At 64.4% G+C, this 11,808-nt stretch overlaps 1 protein-coding gene across 1 annotated transcript; it reads left to right on the plus strand.

Moving 5' to 3' along the window:
• The first annotated feature begins 212 nt into the window (after positions 1-212).
• On the plus strand, positions 213-11,546 carry GATA5 (GATA binding protein 5). Its single transcript, XM_029221281.1, has 7 exons — positions 213-400; positions 599-1,163; positions 2,422-2,597; positions 9,040-9,165; positions 9,647-9,734; positions 10,061-10,188; positions 10,511-11,546. The coding sequence occupies exons 2-7, from the start codon at positions 620-622 to the stop codon at positions 10,664-10,666; spliced, it is 1,218 nt and encodes a 405-aa protein (XP_029077114.1). The 5' UTR covers positions 213-400; positions 599-619; the 3' UTR covers positions 10,667-11,546.
• The last annotated feature ends 262 nt before the right edge of the window (positions 11,547-11,808 follow it).

The raw sequence follows: 11,808 nt of genomic DNA on the forward strand, positions 1-11,808 counted from the left end.
TGGCGACGCGGCCGCAGCCCCGGAGCTGACCCCGAGGGGAGGGCCCCGGGAGGGAAGGGCCCCGGGAGGGAAGGGGTGGTGCGGCGGGGGCGGGCCGGGGCGGGGCGGCCCGGAGGGGCGGCCGGAGCACCGGGATCCCCTGCGGAACCGCGCGGACCCCGGCTCTCAGTCTCCAGCCCGCCTGTCGCCGCCTGCCGCGCCCGCGCCCTCTGCTCCCTCCGCGCCCTCCGGTCCTCACGACCAGCCAGTGAGTACCCAGCTGGGCCTGGCAGCGCGCCCTCCCCAGCCCGGCGCCTTCTCCCAGCGCCCGGACCCTGCGTCCTGCGGACCTGCCGGGTTTCTCCTTCTCAGCGCCCACCGTGCCCACCCGGGAACCTCCGAAGCCCCGGCTGGGGAGGAGGTGAGCTCGACGTTCCCGCTGCACCCGGGATGCCCCATGAGCCGCTCCGAGCCGCCCCCGCCCCCTGCCGTCTGTTCCTGCAGGTTCCAGGACCCGCCCCAAGAACCGCCGGGCTGGGGAGCGAGGAGCGCGGCCTGAGCGACAGCACCTGCGGGGCACAGTGGCCGTGACCTCGACACCCGTCCCTCTTCCCTGCAGGTCAAGGCCGCGCCAGGGAAGATGTACCAGAGCCTGGCGCTGGCCCCGAGCCCCAGCCAAGCCGCCTACGCGGATTCGGCGGCCTTTCTGCACACCCCGGGCGCCGGCTCCCCGGTGTTCGTGCCGCCGGCGCGCGTCCCCTCCATGCTGCCCTACCTGCCGGCGTGTGAGCCGGGCCCGCGGGCTCCCGCGATCGCCGGGCATCCCGTCTGGACGCAGGCAGCCGCGGCGGACTCGTCGGCATTCGGCTCCCGCAGCCCGCACCCGCCGGCCGCTCCGCCGCCTGGGGCCACCGCCTTCCCCTTTGCGCACAGCACCCCGGGACCTGGCGGCGGCGGCGGCGCAGGGGCCCGGGACGGCGGCGCCTTTCAGGGCGCGATGCTGGCTCGCGAGCAGTACCCGGCCCCGCTCGGGCGGCCCGTGGGCTCCTCGTACCCCACCGCGTACCCGGCCTACGTGAGCACCGAGGTGGCCCCGTCTTGGACCTCTGGACCCTTGGACGGTAGCGTCCTGCACAGCCTACAGGGCCGCCCGGCTGGCCTCCCGGGCCACAGAGCCACCTTCGGTGAGTGCGGGACTGGGAGGTGGCTCCACTGACTGGGGTCCTGGGTGCTGGCCGTACTGGGGTGCAAACCCGCACCCTACGAAATGCACCCTCCAGAGTCAGGGCTTTCCCAGCCGGGTCCGACACCAGCATGGAGCGGGCCCAGAACCCCTGGGACCTGTAAACCTGGACGGAACGCAGCGGCTGCCCGCCCCCAGATGAAAACCCCGTCCTGAGTTTCTTTTTACACACCTTGATATTTGTACTTTTCATCCATCCGAACCCAGTATTCTGGGATCGAGCCATTTAGAGCCTACATTAAACGTTTTTATGAAAAGTTTTGGAAATGATTATTTTTTAAAGCTCAGAATACCGGTTTATCTAAGTAAACCACCACATTCATCTCTGTTCTAGAATGTTTATGTATTCTAATTTGAGACCCAGTTGCAATCGCTCTCCAGGGTATAAATTTGAGTAATCGGACTCCAGGCCCTTAAAGCGGAGAGTTGCTCCCCTTCCCTCCCTCCTTCCTGAGTCGAGGGCGCCACAGGCTCTTTCTCACCCCACCCTCAAAACTGAGGGCCACGCCTTCTTTTGCTGCCCAGTCTTTTAGCCTACACCCCGCCCCCAGCGCCTCAGCGCAGGAAGCGGGATCCACTTGGCCGGGCCGCCAGGGCGCCCCACGCCTGGCGCCCACCCCTGGCCAGGCGATGATTGATCCCCGCCCTGCCCCCACCCGGCGCCCAAGTGTCTCCAGCGCCTGGCCAGGTCTGCTGGGGGCCAGGAGTCCTCGCCCCAGCAGCTCAAGTGGGAGGACAGTGCTGAGACCGCGCAGGCCGACAGTGAAGGCAACGCGGTCCTCGTGGGATCCCACGATCCGATTCGGCCTCACTGCCACTGCCCGCCCTCCAGATCGACCCACTTTGCAGAGGACAAGGCCCTCGTCCTCTGCCAGTGTAGATGCTCCTGCCTCCCCAGCGAATTAAAATTTCCAGTGCTGGTGCTGGATCCTGTTCAGAGCGGGGCAATTCCCTGCCGCCTGCCCCGAGGTTGGATTCGTTCACCCTCCCCCCACCTTTTAAAGCAGCCCTGAGGAGTGATTGAGACCTGGCACGAACTTCACTGTATGTAAACTTAAACTTAAAAAAGAAAGGTAAAGTAGATTTTGAAGCAAAATAAAATAAAGGCACAAAAAGGAAGGGAAGGAGAAGGTGCTGTGGACATGGCGGCTCCCAGGAAGGGGCAGAGCCTCACCCAGCAGCCACCCGCCTTCCCGCAGCGGCCGACCTCCTGGAGGAGTTCCCCGGCGAGGGGCGCGAGTGTGTCAACTGTGGGGCCCTGTCCACGCCGCTGTGGCGCCGGGACGGCACCGGCCACTACCTGTGCAACGCCTGCGGTCTCTACCACAAGATGAACGGCGTCAACCGGCCCCTCACGCGGCCGCAGAAGCGCCTGGTGAGTGAGGGCAGCCACAGGGCAGGAGGGGGCGGTGCTTCTGCGGCCACGGCCGGGGCGCCAGTGGGGCCCCAGGAGGCCCGGGCGGAGTGGCAGCGCCCGGTCCACTGTCATGGGCCCCCTGGTCTGGGGGCCACGCGCCCACACTGTCTGCGGGGTCTCCCAGAAGAACTCGGCTGTCCCAAGCTCGGGCCTGAACCTCCTGGGCAGGGGATCACTCTGCCCCCGCTGAGGGCTCAGCCCTGCGGCTCCAAGGGGCTTTGGGCTGGCCAGGTCGGGGGGGCGCAGAGAGGCAAGGTGACCTGACCCCAGGGAGGGGACTGGAGGGGAAAGTGGCTACTCAATGCTGGCTTTGTCGGAGGACGTTGAATGTTGCGGGGGAGGGACCCTGGGCCCGCTGCCTCTGATACCGCGAGGATGGGACTAGACCAGGTCTGTGGCTGTTCCCTGGGCAAAACTTGTTTTCACTTTTGGTTTCTTCTGCTGTATGGCTGGGTAGCGAGTAAGGGACTGGGAGCCCGACTTCTGCCCCCAGCAGGGCAGAGTCCCAGAAGCAGCATAAAGGTTTCAGGGTCCTTTGTTCTCTACCATTTCACAGGCAAATTTTGATGCTCAAGTAATTTTGCAAATAAGTGGCAGGGCCCGCTGATGTGGGCCAGCTGTCCAGTCAGTGAGGCTGCGGTGGCTCCCGGTTCCGGGTCCGGGCAGGGTTGTGTTTCTGGGCTGATGCTGGCGTGAGCCCTGTAGGGCCAGGCGGCTGGTTCTGGTGTGTCGGGCCCCGAGGAGTGTGGAAGGGCTTTCCGTGGCTGACGCTGTGGGATAGCTGCGCCATGGCTGCTGGCCTGGGCCACGGGGCGGTCAGGTGCTGGCCTGGGCCACGGGGCGGTCGGGTGCTGGCCTTTACTGGAAATTCGAAGGCCCGGCTATGGCAGCGCCGGGGCCAGACGCTTTGGGGCCCCAAACTGGGTGGGCAGGAAGCAGGACTGACTCGGTCGGGCAGCTTGAGGGCAGCCGCTGTTTTTCTTCCTCTGATCTGGCCTGGCATTTGGGGCTCTGCGGCTCCCCCAGCCTCCCTCCACCCATGCTGTGCCTCTCAGAGGAAGGGGGGCCTCAGAGTCCACGTCACCCCAAGTCTCGTCTCTGCCCCTGTTGATCATGCCCCCAGCCCCAGGCATGCTGCACCGGCCTGATATCTGGTGTGGCCTCAGGGAAGGGGAAACTGAGGCCAAGGGACAGGGTCCTGGGGGCTGCGTGCGACCCAGACCTGACCCCGAGCAGCGGGCCGGTCCCCTCCTCTGGCTCCCTGCACTGTCCCCGGGCCAAGCCCTAAACTGGGTGCCAAGGATGCACTGCTGAACGGGAGATGCAGGGCTCCCTGCCTCTACCCACATCCCTCGCGGGGCTCAACTCCCAGCAGAAAATTCCTGACCTTGGGGGTGGGCGGGCCAGGGCCACCATCTCCACCCTGAGGCGTTTACCGTCACATCAGCCGGATGACCACCCGGGGCTCCGAGACACTGAGTGACTTCCCTGGGCATGCAGCCCGCTGGCGGCCAGCCCTGGGGTCGGACCAGGACTGTGGCCTCAGGCTCCCACGAGGGCCCCACGAGGGCTGAGACCCTGCTCCTGCCCTGGGTCTTCTTGCCCAGGCCCCTGTGAGATGAATTCAGGGACTGCCCCCTTGCCTGCTGGGAAGGTCAATTAGACGGCGTGTGCAGAGCACTTGGACGGCCGTGGCCGGTGTGGGAGGGCCGGGGTCGGCCGCTTGGCCTGGCGAGGCCCGTTTCGTAGTCTGAGGACGTGGGATATTTAGCTTTGGGGGGCCCCCAGGGTGAGGGATCCCTGCGCAACTGCTTGTCTCCCCGAGGCCTCAGGATCGGCCCGGCCCTGGACACCCCCGAGTCCAGGCCCACTTGGATCTGATTGTAGAACATGCCAAGGAAGCGTTTGCCTAGTGGGGCTGGGCCCGGGGGATTTCTCAGGGCCCCTCTCTCTGCTCCCTGTCTCTCCTGAGCAGCATCCTGGGGGGGGGTCCTCTGACTGGCTGCGGGGTGCCCACCTGTCACTCAGGGCAGGCGGCCCCGTGGCTTGCCCGGTGGCTGGTCCTGGCAGGGCCAGGCTCGCTGTGAAAACCCTGAGATTCTTGGAGTCCTGAGACCAGAGCCCAGGCCACGTGCTCCTGGCCATGGGGGCTGGGCCGGCCACCCCAGACCTGCCCCCGCTCCAGTGCCTCGCCCTCCCTCGCGTGCAGGCAGAAGTGACGCCCCAGGAGGGGGCCCTCCAGGAAGAACTGATCCTCCCCTCTTGCAAATAATTCCAAACGTCCTAGAAGCGTGTCACCAAGGATACAGGAACGTGACGATAACAAGCGTGCACCCCCCTCCCGGTAGGAACCTGTCTTTTTTACCCTTTGCCTCCCGTGTACATCCTCGGTCACAGGCTGGGGGGTTACACCTTTGACCCGAGGCTTCCATCAGTGTAGACGAGCAGGGAGGGCGGTCCTGTCCCTGTGGCCAGGGGCTCTACGAGCGCCCCTCGGCCCGGCCTGACCCCAAAATGTTGGAGCCCAGCAGCCAGGGTCCGCGGACGGCAGGCCTGTTATCCCGAGGCCGGTTCTGACGCCAGCTCCGGGACGTGGCCGGCGCCACGGAGGGCCCAGCATCCTTCAAAGGCTCACCGACCTGGGTGCTCCTTCCTGCACAGCCCACCTCACAGACTTGTGTCCTCAGCACGCTGTGCCCCGAGCGACGCCAGGCTCCCACCGTCCATCAGGTTAAGTGTCCCCACGTCTCCCCTGCCAAGAGCACCCAGAGGACCCGTTTGAAACGGGAGCATCTCTGCGGCTCCACCACCTGCAACCTTTACTTTCCCAGCCGCGTCGCCGCCCTCTGCTCTCCCATGCCCCCGCCTCTCCGCCAGCCCCCCACCCAGCTCTGCGCTGCCCACGGCCCTGATTCCCCTGGTGTCCGGATGCTCGCGGAGCCTGGAGCTCAGGCTGGCTCTGCTGCTGGCTTTGAAGTTGCACTTCTTTTGAAAAGAACAGACCAAAAAAGAAAAACAAAACGAAACCTGGAGAGGCCTGGCAGTTAAGGGCCCTGAGAGTGGCCGGGCCTGGCGGTCTGTCCCGACCGCGAGCGAGGAAGGACAGAGGGAGGCTCCGTGCATCCAGGGGGTGCGGGCAGCCCCGGGGACGTGGCCGCTGAGTGTGTTCAGCCGAGAAAGGAGGTTCTGTCCCCTCCGGGACCACCCCCGCACCTCTGGCCCCTCATTGTCTGAGCCTCAGTTCCCCCTGTAAAACGCAGGCAGCTGAGGGGATGGAAAAAGATACAGGAGCGAGCACTGCGAGAATTTTTTCAAGGTCATTCTTTTTTCCCATTTTCTTGATTTTAGTCTAATTTCTAGTTTCTCGATTTTAATTTATGCTCGCTGGAGAGAGGTTCAAATGTGGCTTCCAGATTCCCCGGCACCCCCAGGGTCTGGGTGATGGGTTCACACCACCTGGGCTTGTGTCCTGCCTACATGCGGTCCAGCTGCTGTAGCTTCTCCCCAGGACCCACAGTGGTGTGTGTACCTCCACTGCTTCCGCAATGCACGGGCGACCGTGGGGGACGCTTGGGGTGCACGTGTGTCTGCGCTCGTGCCCACATGTGTGCAGCCTTGCGGGCGTGCTGTTGGAAACAGTGCTGACGTGAAGCCTTCGCGTGGGTCTCTTTACACCCTCGCGGGAGTGTTTCGGTAGGAAGGATTTTAGTAGGAAGTGGCCTGACGGCCGGCCAAGGAGACAGCATTCCTGTGATTCCTACAGGAATGATGCTAAAATTTTGGGGGAATGTGAGATGGCAATGTGAACTCGAAGGGAGCAGCTGTTGGTAAAAGACCCTGAGGGTCCCAGCTGGATTGGGAGGAGGGGCCTCAGGCCATGGTCCCCTCCTTGGTCTGAAGGCACAGCTGGAGTTGGGGACCGCGATGGGGCCCAAGAAGGTAGGTTAGGGTCACCAGATAAAATACAGAATGCACATGTAGATGTGAATTTCAGATAAACAACGAATAGCGTTTTAGAATAAATATGTCCCAAATGTTGCATGGGGCATACTTACACAAAGTATTTGCTGCTCATCTGAAATTCACATCTAGCTGGGCATCCTGTTTGTTTGTTTGCTAAATCTGGGAACCCTGGGGAGGTCCCAAGGCCTCCTCCCACCTTAGGAAAATGGATGGACTGGGGGTCAGGGGATCCTGGGCCGGGGCAGGGAGCAGGGCTGGGAGTGGGCTCCGGGAGAGCAGGGGGCCTCCATGTGGACACAGCTCCCGGCAGCCAAGAGGCAGGTGGAAAGGAGAGAAGGGAGCAGAGCGGGGGAGACTCGAACTGTGTCCAGTAAAAGCAGCTGCATTCTAGACAAGATCAGGATGTGGCCGCCGTCTTCCCAGGGAGGCCCTCCGGCTGGGGGCCTGCTTGACCCCAGGGCCAGGGCTCCTGCCTCAGAGTGTGTCCCACCATCCGTCCCTTCCGCTTCTGCTGGGCCTGGGCCAGCCGCCAGCTCTCTCCATTCCAGCAGGTGCACAGGTCCCACCCCTAGGAAGCCTGGGGAGACCACTGGAGGTGCGGGCCGTGGCCTGGAGGCCGCCGGCCAGAGCATGGGGTCTCCCCAGCCAGGCCGGGAGCTCCCGCCCTGCCCTCCCTCTGAAGCCTCCAAGGCCTCATCCCTTCCTCGTCTTGTGGCCTTTTTGTTCCGGATCCTGGGGCAGAGTCCTGCCTGGAGACCGAAGGCCGAGCCTTAGATTAAACAGGGCGCAATTCCCTGGAGCCTCTCGCGGCAGCCTGGGCCTGGGGGAGGGGAGGGCGAGGAGGCGTTTCCAGCTCTGCGTTTTCTTGGGAACGGCTGGTGCCGGGGGTTCCAGACGGGCCCCACTCTCCCTCCCGGGACAGTCACAGGGAGAGCCTGTGCCCTCGAACAGCTGACAGCCTGGGGGAAGGGAGTGGGCATGAGACAGTCGGCAAGGCTGGCAGCTCCCTCAGTGCAGAAGGAAGGACCTCAGAGACGGCAGACAGACGGGGCAACTGAGGCTATCCCGGAGAGCTCAGCCCTACCCCAGGACAGATTCCTTTTGGGGCTTCTTTCGTCCATCTTGCTTTTGGTGGTCCTCTGGCTTGGTCCTGGTCTGGAGAGTACTGAGGAGAGAACACACGTCCTTGGGACGATTTTGAGTGTGGAGTCTCACGGGCTTCTGTCCTTGTGCCCCGGGGTGCCACTGAAACACCGTAGCGGATGTGACTTGGTCTGACCCCGGCTGCCACGGGGAGGTCGGGGTAAAGACCCTGCATCACTGTGGTCCGGGCGAGGGGGCAGGGGACTGGACCAGGCAGGGGCCGTGCAAATGAAGGAAAAGGTCTGACAGATTCAGGGCATCTGAGGGCAGGGGCTGGGGAGGGGTGTGCCACCCGCAGGCTGTGCTGGGGGGCGAGGGAGGGGCTTTGGGCCTGAGGTGCCCTGGGGGGCCCTGGGCAGCAGAGAGCATCTGGAGCTCCCAGACTGCAGGGGACAGGACCCCATGCACACACCGAAATGGGAGTCGGGCAGAATCCTTGCCTGGGAGTGAGGGACTGGGCTGTGGGAGCTGGAGGACCTTGAGCTGGTGGGAGGACCGGGGTCAGGCCTCCGACAGCTGCTCTCCAGCCAGCCAGCCAGCTCGGCAGAGCCCCTGGACCCCCAGGCTCGTTAGGCCCCGATTCCTGGGTGAGCCCTGTCTGGGTCCCCACTGGGCCCGCACGTGCAGGGAGGTTTGGGGACCTTGGTTGGATACGGACCTGGGAGGTCGGCCTCTGGAAGGTTCTGGAAGGGCCGTCTTGCCCCAGTGTGAAGCATGTGAGCAGCAAGGCAGGGGTGGGCATCGGGGACCCGTGGCCCACAGTCCGGCGCAGGTGCTGAGCTGAGCATGGGCTCGAGCCCCAAGTCTTGGGAGGCAAGGCCCAGAGGGACCGGCAGGCCCCCTGGATGTTCAGCCCGGGGCCGGACCCGAGGGCAGCCCTGTGACTCCTAGGGGTGCTGCTGCACCACAGAAATACGGGGCTAAGGCCCAGCGTTGGTTAAAAAGAGGCCGCAACAGACACCCAGCTGCCTGTCTGCTGGGCTACTCACGAGATCCTGACCCCACAAGAGGCCTGTGGCAGGTCTGCTGTCACCCCCATTTTACTGATAGGGAAGCTGAGGCCCAGAAGGGTGAAGTGACCTGTCCCAGGGCTAGCAGGGCACCAGGTCGCGGCTTCGAGGAATCCCGGGCAGGCCTCAGGACCTTAGTGCCCAAAGGCCTTCTCACCCAGCCCCACACGGCCCCACGCCCCGAGCCCAGCATCCATCCATCCCGGCCCGGTGCACCTGCCCCGCTGAGCCGAGCGGCAGGGCCCCAGCCCCGAGCCCTGCTCACCCCAGCCTCCTGCCCACAGTCGTCCTCACGCCGGGCCGGCCTCTGCTGCAGCAACTGCGGCACCACCAGCACGACGCTCTGGCGGCGCAGCGCGGACGGCGAGCCGGTGTGCAACGCCTGCGGGCTCTACGCAAAGCTGCACGGGGTGAGCGGGACCCTCCCTGGCCCGAGGCGGGGCTGAGGAGCGGGGGGGCAGGGGTGTGGATCGGGCGGGGCCTGAGCTGAGCGTGTACGCGCCTGTGCACACGTGGCCCCACTGCCTGCACGTGCCCACGTGTTACGGTTAGGCCCGTGGTACAGATGGGCTCACAGAGGCTGTAGCATCACTGTGGCTTCCCCGCAGCCATTCAGCCGGGGGCAGAGGCTGGACACCCCCAGAGCCCTCCTGGCCCCCCGGCTCCTGGAGGCTGGGGTGGGACGGGCTTCTCCCCACCAGGCCTGGACGGGCTTCTCCCCACCAGGCCTGGACGAAAGTGCCAAGCCCGGGGGTAGCAGCTCCCCAAACAGGGCCGCAGGAGTGACCAGCTCTGCAGGGCTGAGATCGGAGCAGGTGGCCATGCAAGAGGCCCCAGGGGTGAGCTCGGACGGGGAGCAGCCGTCCAACTGCTCCCGACCAACCCCACCAGGTACCGCGGCCCCTGGCGATGAAGAAGGAAAGCATCCAGACACGGAAACGGAAGCCGAAGAGCATCTCCAAGACCAAAGGCTCCTCAGGTTCACAGGCCAGGGCTGTGGGAGGCCGGGAGGGAGCCCAGGCCCTCCAGTGAGGCACACCTTCTCCCTGTGGAATCACTTTGAGTATCTCACATTCCACCATTAGAGATTCACATGTTTGGTGCAAGCATCATCGTCCTGAAGTGCACATACCCCGCATTGTCCTGGGATGGTCTGGTCTGGGGAGGCGCTGGGGTGGCGGGAGTTCACCCAGCAGTGGGGCAGGAGGTCCAGTGGAGGAAGCCACACCCAGCACCTCCAACCCCCCGCGTGACCAAGGCAACCAGATCTGGCAGCTTCTGTAAATGCCCTGCCTTCCCTCCCAGGATCCACAGGGAACACCACAGCCTCCCCGCCGGCCTCTGTCCCTGACCTGGAGATTTCAGCGGCCACTTTGAAACCTGAGCCCAGTCTGGCATCCCCTTCGTGCCCCGGGCCCAGCGTCACCTCCCAGGTAAAGAGGTCAGGGTGGGATGGGGTGCCCAGAGCTGGCTCCCAGGCCCCTCCTGGGGGACCCCTGGCACCCCAGCCAGGTCAGGGCCCCCACGGGCCCCTGCCGGAAGCTTGGGGCCGGACACGCAGCTGGCCGCTGGTGCCAGGAACTGACCTGTGGCCGACGCCGGCTGAGAGCCCCTGTTGATCCTCACAAGGGGTCCCCACCCCATTCCAGGGGCTGAGGAGGCCCCTTAGGGCAAATCGCCCTGTCAGAGGGCTCCCAACCTCAAGTGAGCCGGCCACTGTTCCCGAGTCTCACGCGTGCCGTGTCCTCCCTGCAGGCCTCCACACAGGTGGACGACACCCTGGCCCCCAGCCACTTGGAGTTCAAATTCGAGCCCGAGGACTTTGCCTTGCCTTCTGCAGCCCTGGGCCCCCAGGCCGGCCTCGGCGGGACCCTGCGCCAGGAGGCCTGGTGTGCGCTGGCCTTGGCCTAGGTCCCCGGGGCCCCCACCAGGAGCCACCTCGCTACTTCTTCGCTCCAGCCCAGCAGAGAGACCGCCAGCCCAGACGCTGGAAGAGACTGGAGCCAGCCGGACCTGGAGGCCTTCCGTGCAGACGGCAGTCGGGCCCCAGAACAGGAGGAAGGCTGGTGGGAGAAGGGCTCGAGCCCCTCCCCAGACAGCAAGGGACCCCCAAATGTAGGGCAAGGCTCTGAACCCTACCAGCCACTCCGGCCATGGCTGACTGGGGCTCCCACCCCCACTTGACTTCTGTCCTCAAGGCTTGCCATCATCATGTTTACGGGTTGCAGGCGTTGGAAAAACCCCACCTTCCTGTTGTGCAACCAGGATCGCAGGTGAAATCACTGAGGCCAGGCAGCTAGCAGGGATGAGGAGGGCAGCCTGCTGGGGGGCCTCCTGGCCTCGGGCCGTCCATTTCCCACATTCGACCATAGAGCCACGGCACGGAGACCTTGCCCTCCTCGGAGCACGGGATGGCCAGGGACAGATGTGCAGGTCGCGCACTGTACCAGGATGCCACCCGGGGTCGGGGGGGCGTTCACGTTGTAGTCATCGTGGACTTGTATTTATTTGGACAGTTTTCCCAGACAGAGCAGTAAAGGGCCTTGTTCTGACTGAATCTGTGGATTGTAACCATTTCTGATGGGCAGAGTACCCGGGGCCCAGTTCTGGCCCACACGGGCACTCTCGGGGCTGGTGGTTGGGTGACCACAGGTCCTGGCTCACCTGGGACTGCCCCAGCAGAATTAGCAGTAACTCCCGTTTCGCGTACAAAGCTGTCCCCTCCCAGGGCTGGGTGATAAATTAGTTAGTCGGGGCGCTGGCTAGGGGCAGCTCTGCCCACGGGGGCTGATGAATGGCTACTGACAGCCCGAGGGCAGAGGCGGTGGGGGGGGGGGGCGGGGAGCATGCCCTGCAGAAGGGCCACAGCGTCCCTCCGTCCCATTGCTGCCCTTCACCGACAAGAACTTCTGATTTTTCCACGGAAGCCAGAAACCTGGCTTTTTTTTTTTTAATGTAAAGTCTTCCAAGTGAAAGCTTCCCCCCACCCCCCAACTCCCAGGTCGATTCAAAAGTCTTTTAAATTTTGTGAGCCATCTAAACCATTGCGCCGT

The sequence above is a fragment of the Monodon monoceros genome, unplaced genomic scaffold, assembly GCF_005190385.1.
Source record: "Monodon monoceros isolate NGI ecotype Baffin Bay Population unplaced genomic scaffold, NGI_Narwhal_1 Super_Scaffold_13, whole genome shotgun sequence".
Taxonomy (NCBI): domain Eukaryota; kingdom Metazoa; phylum Chordata; class Mammalia; order Artiodactyla; family Monodontidae; genus Monodon; species Monodon monoceros.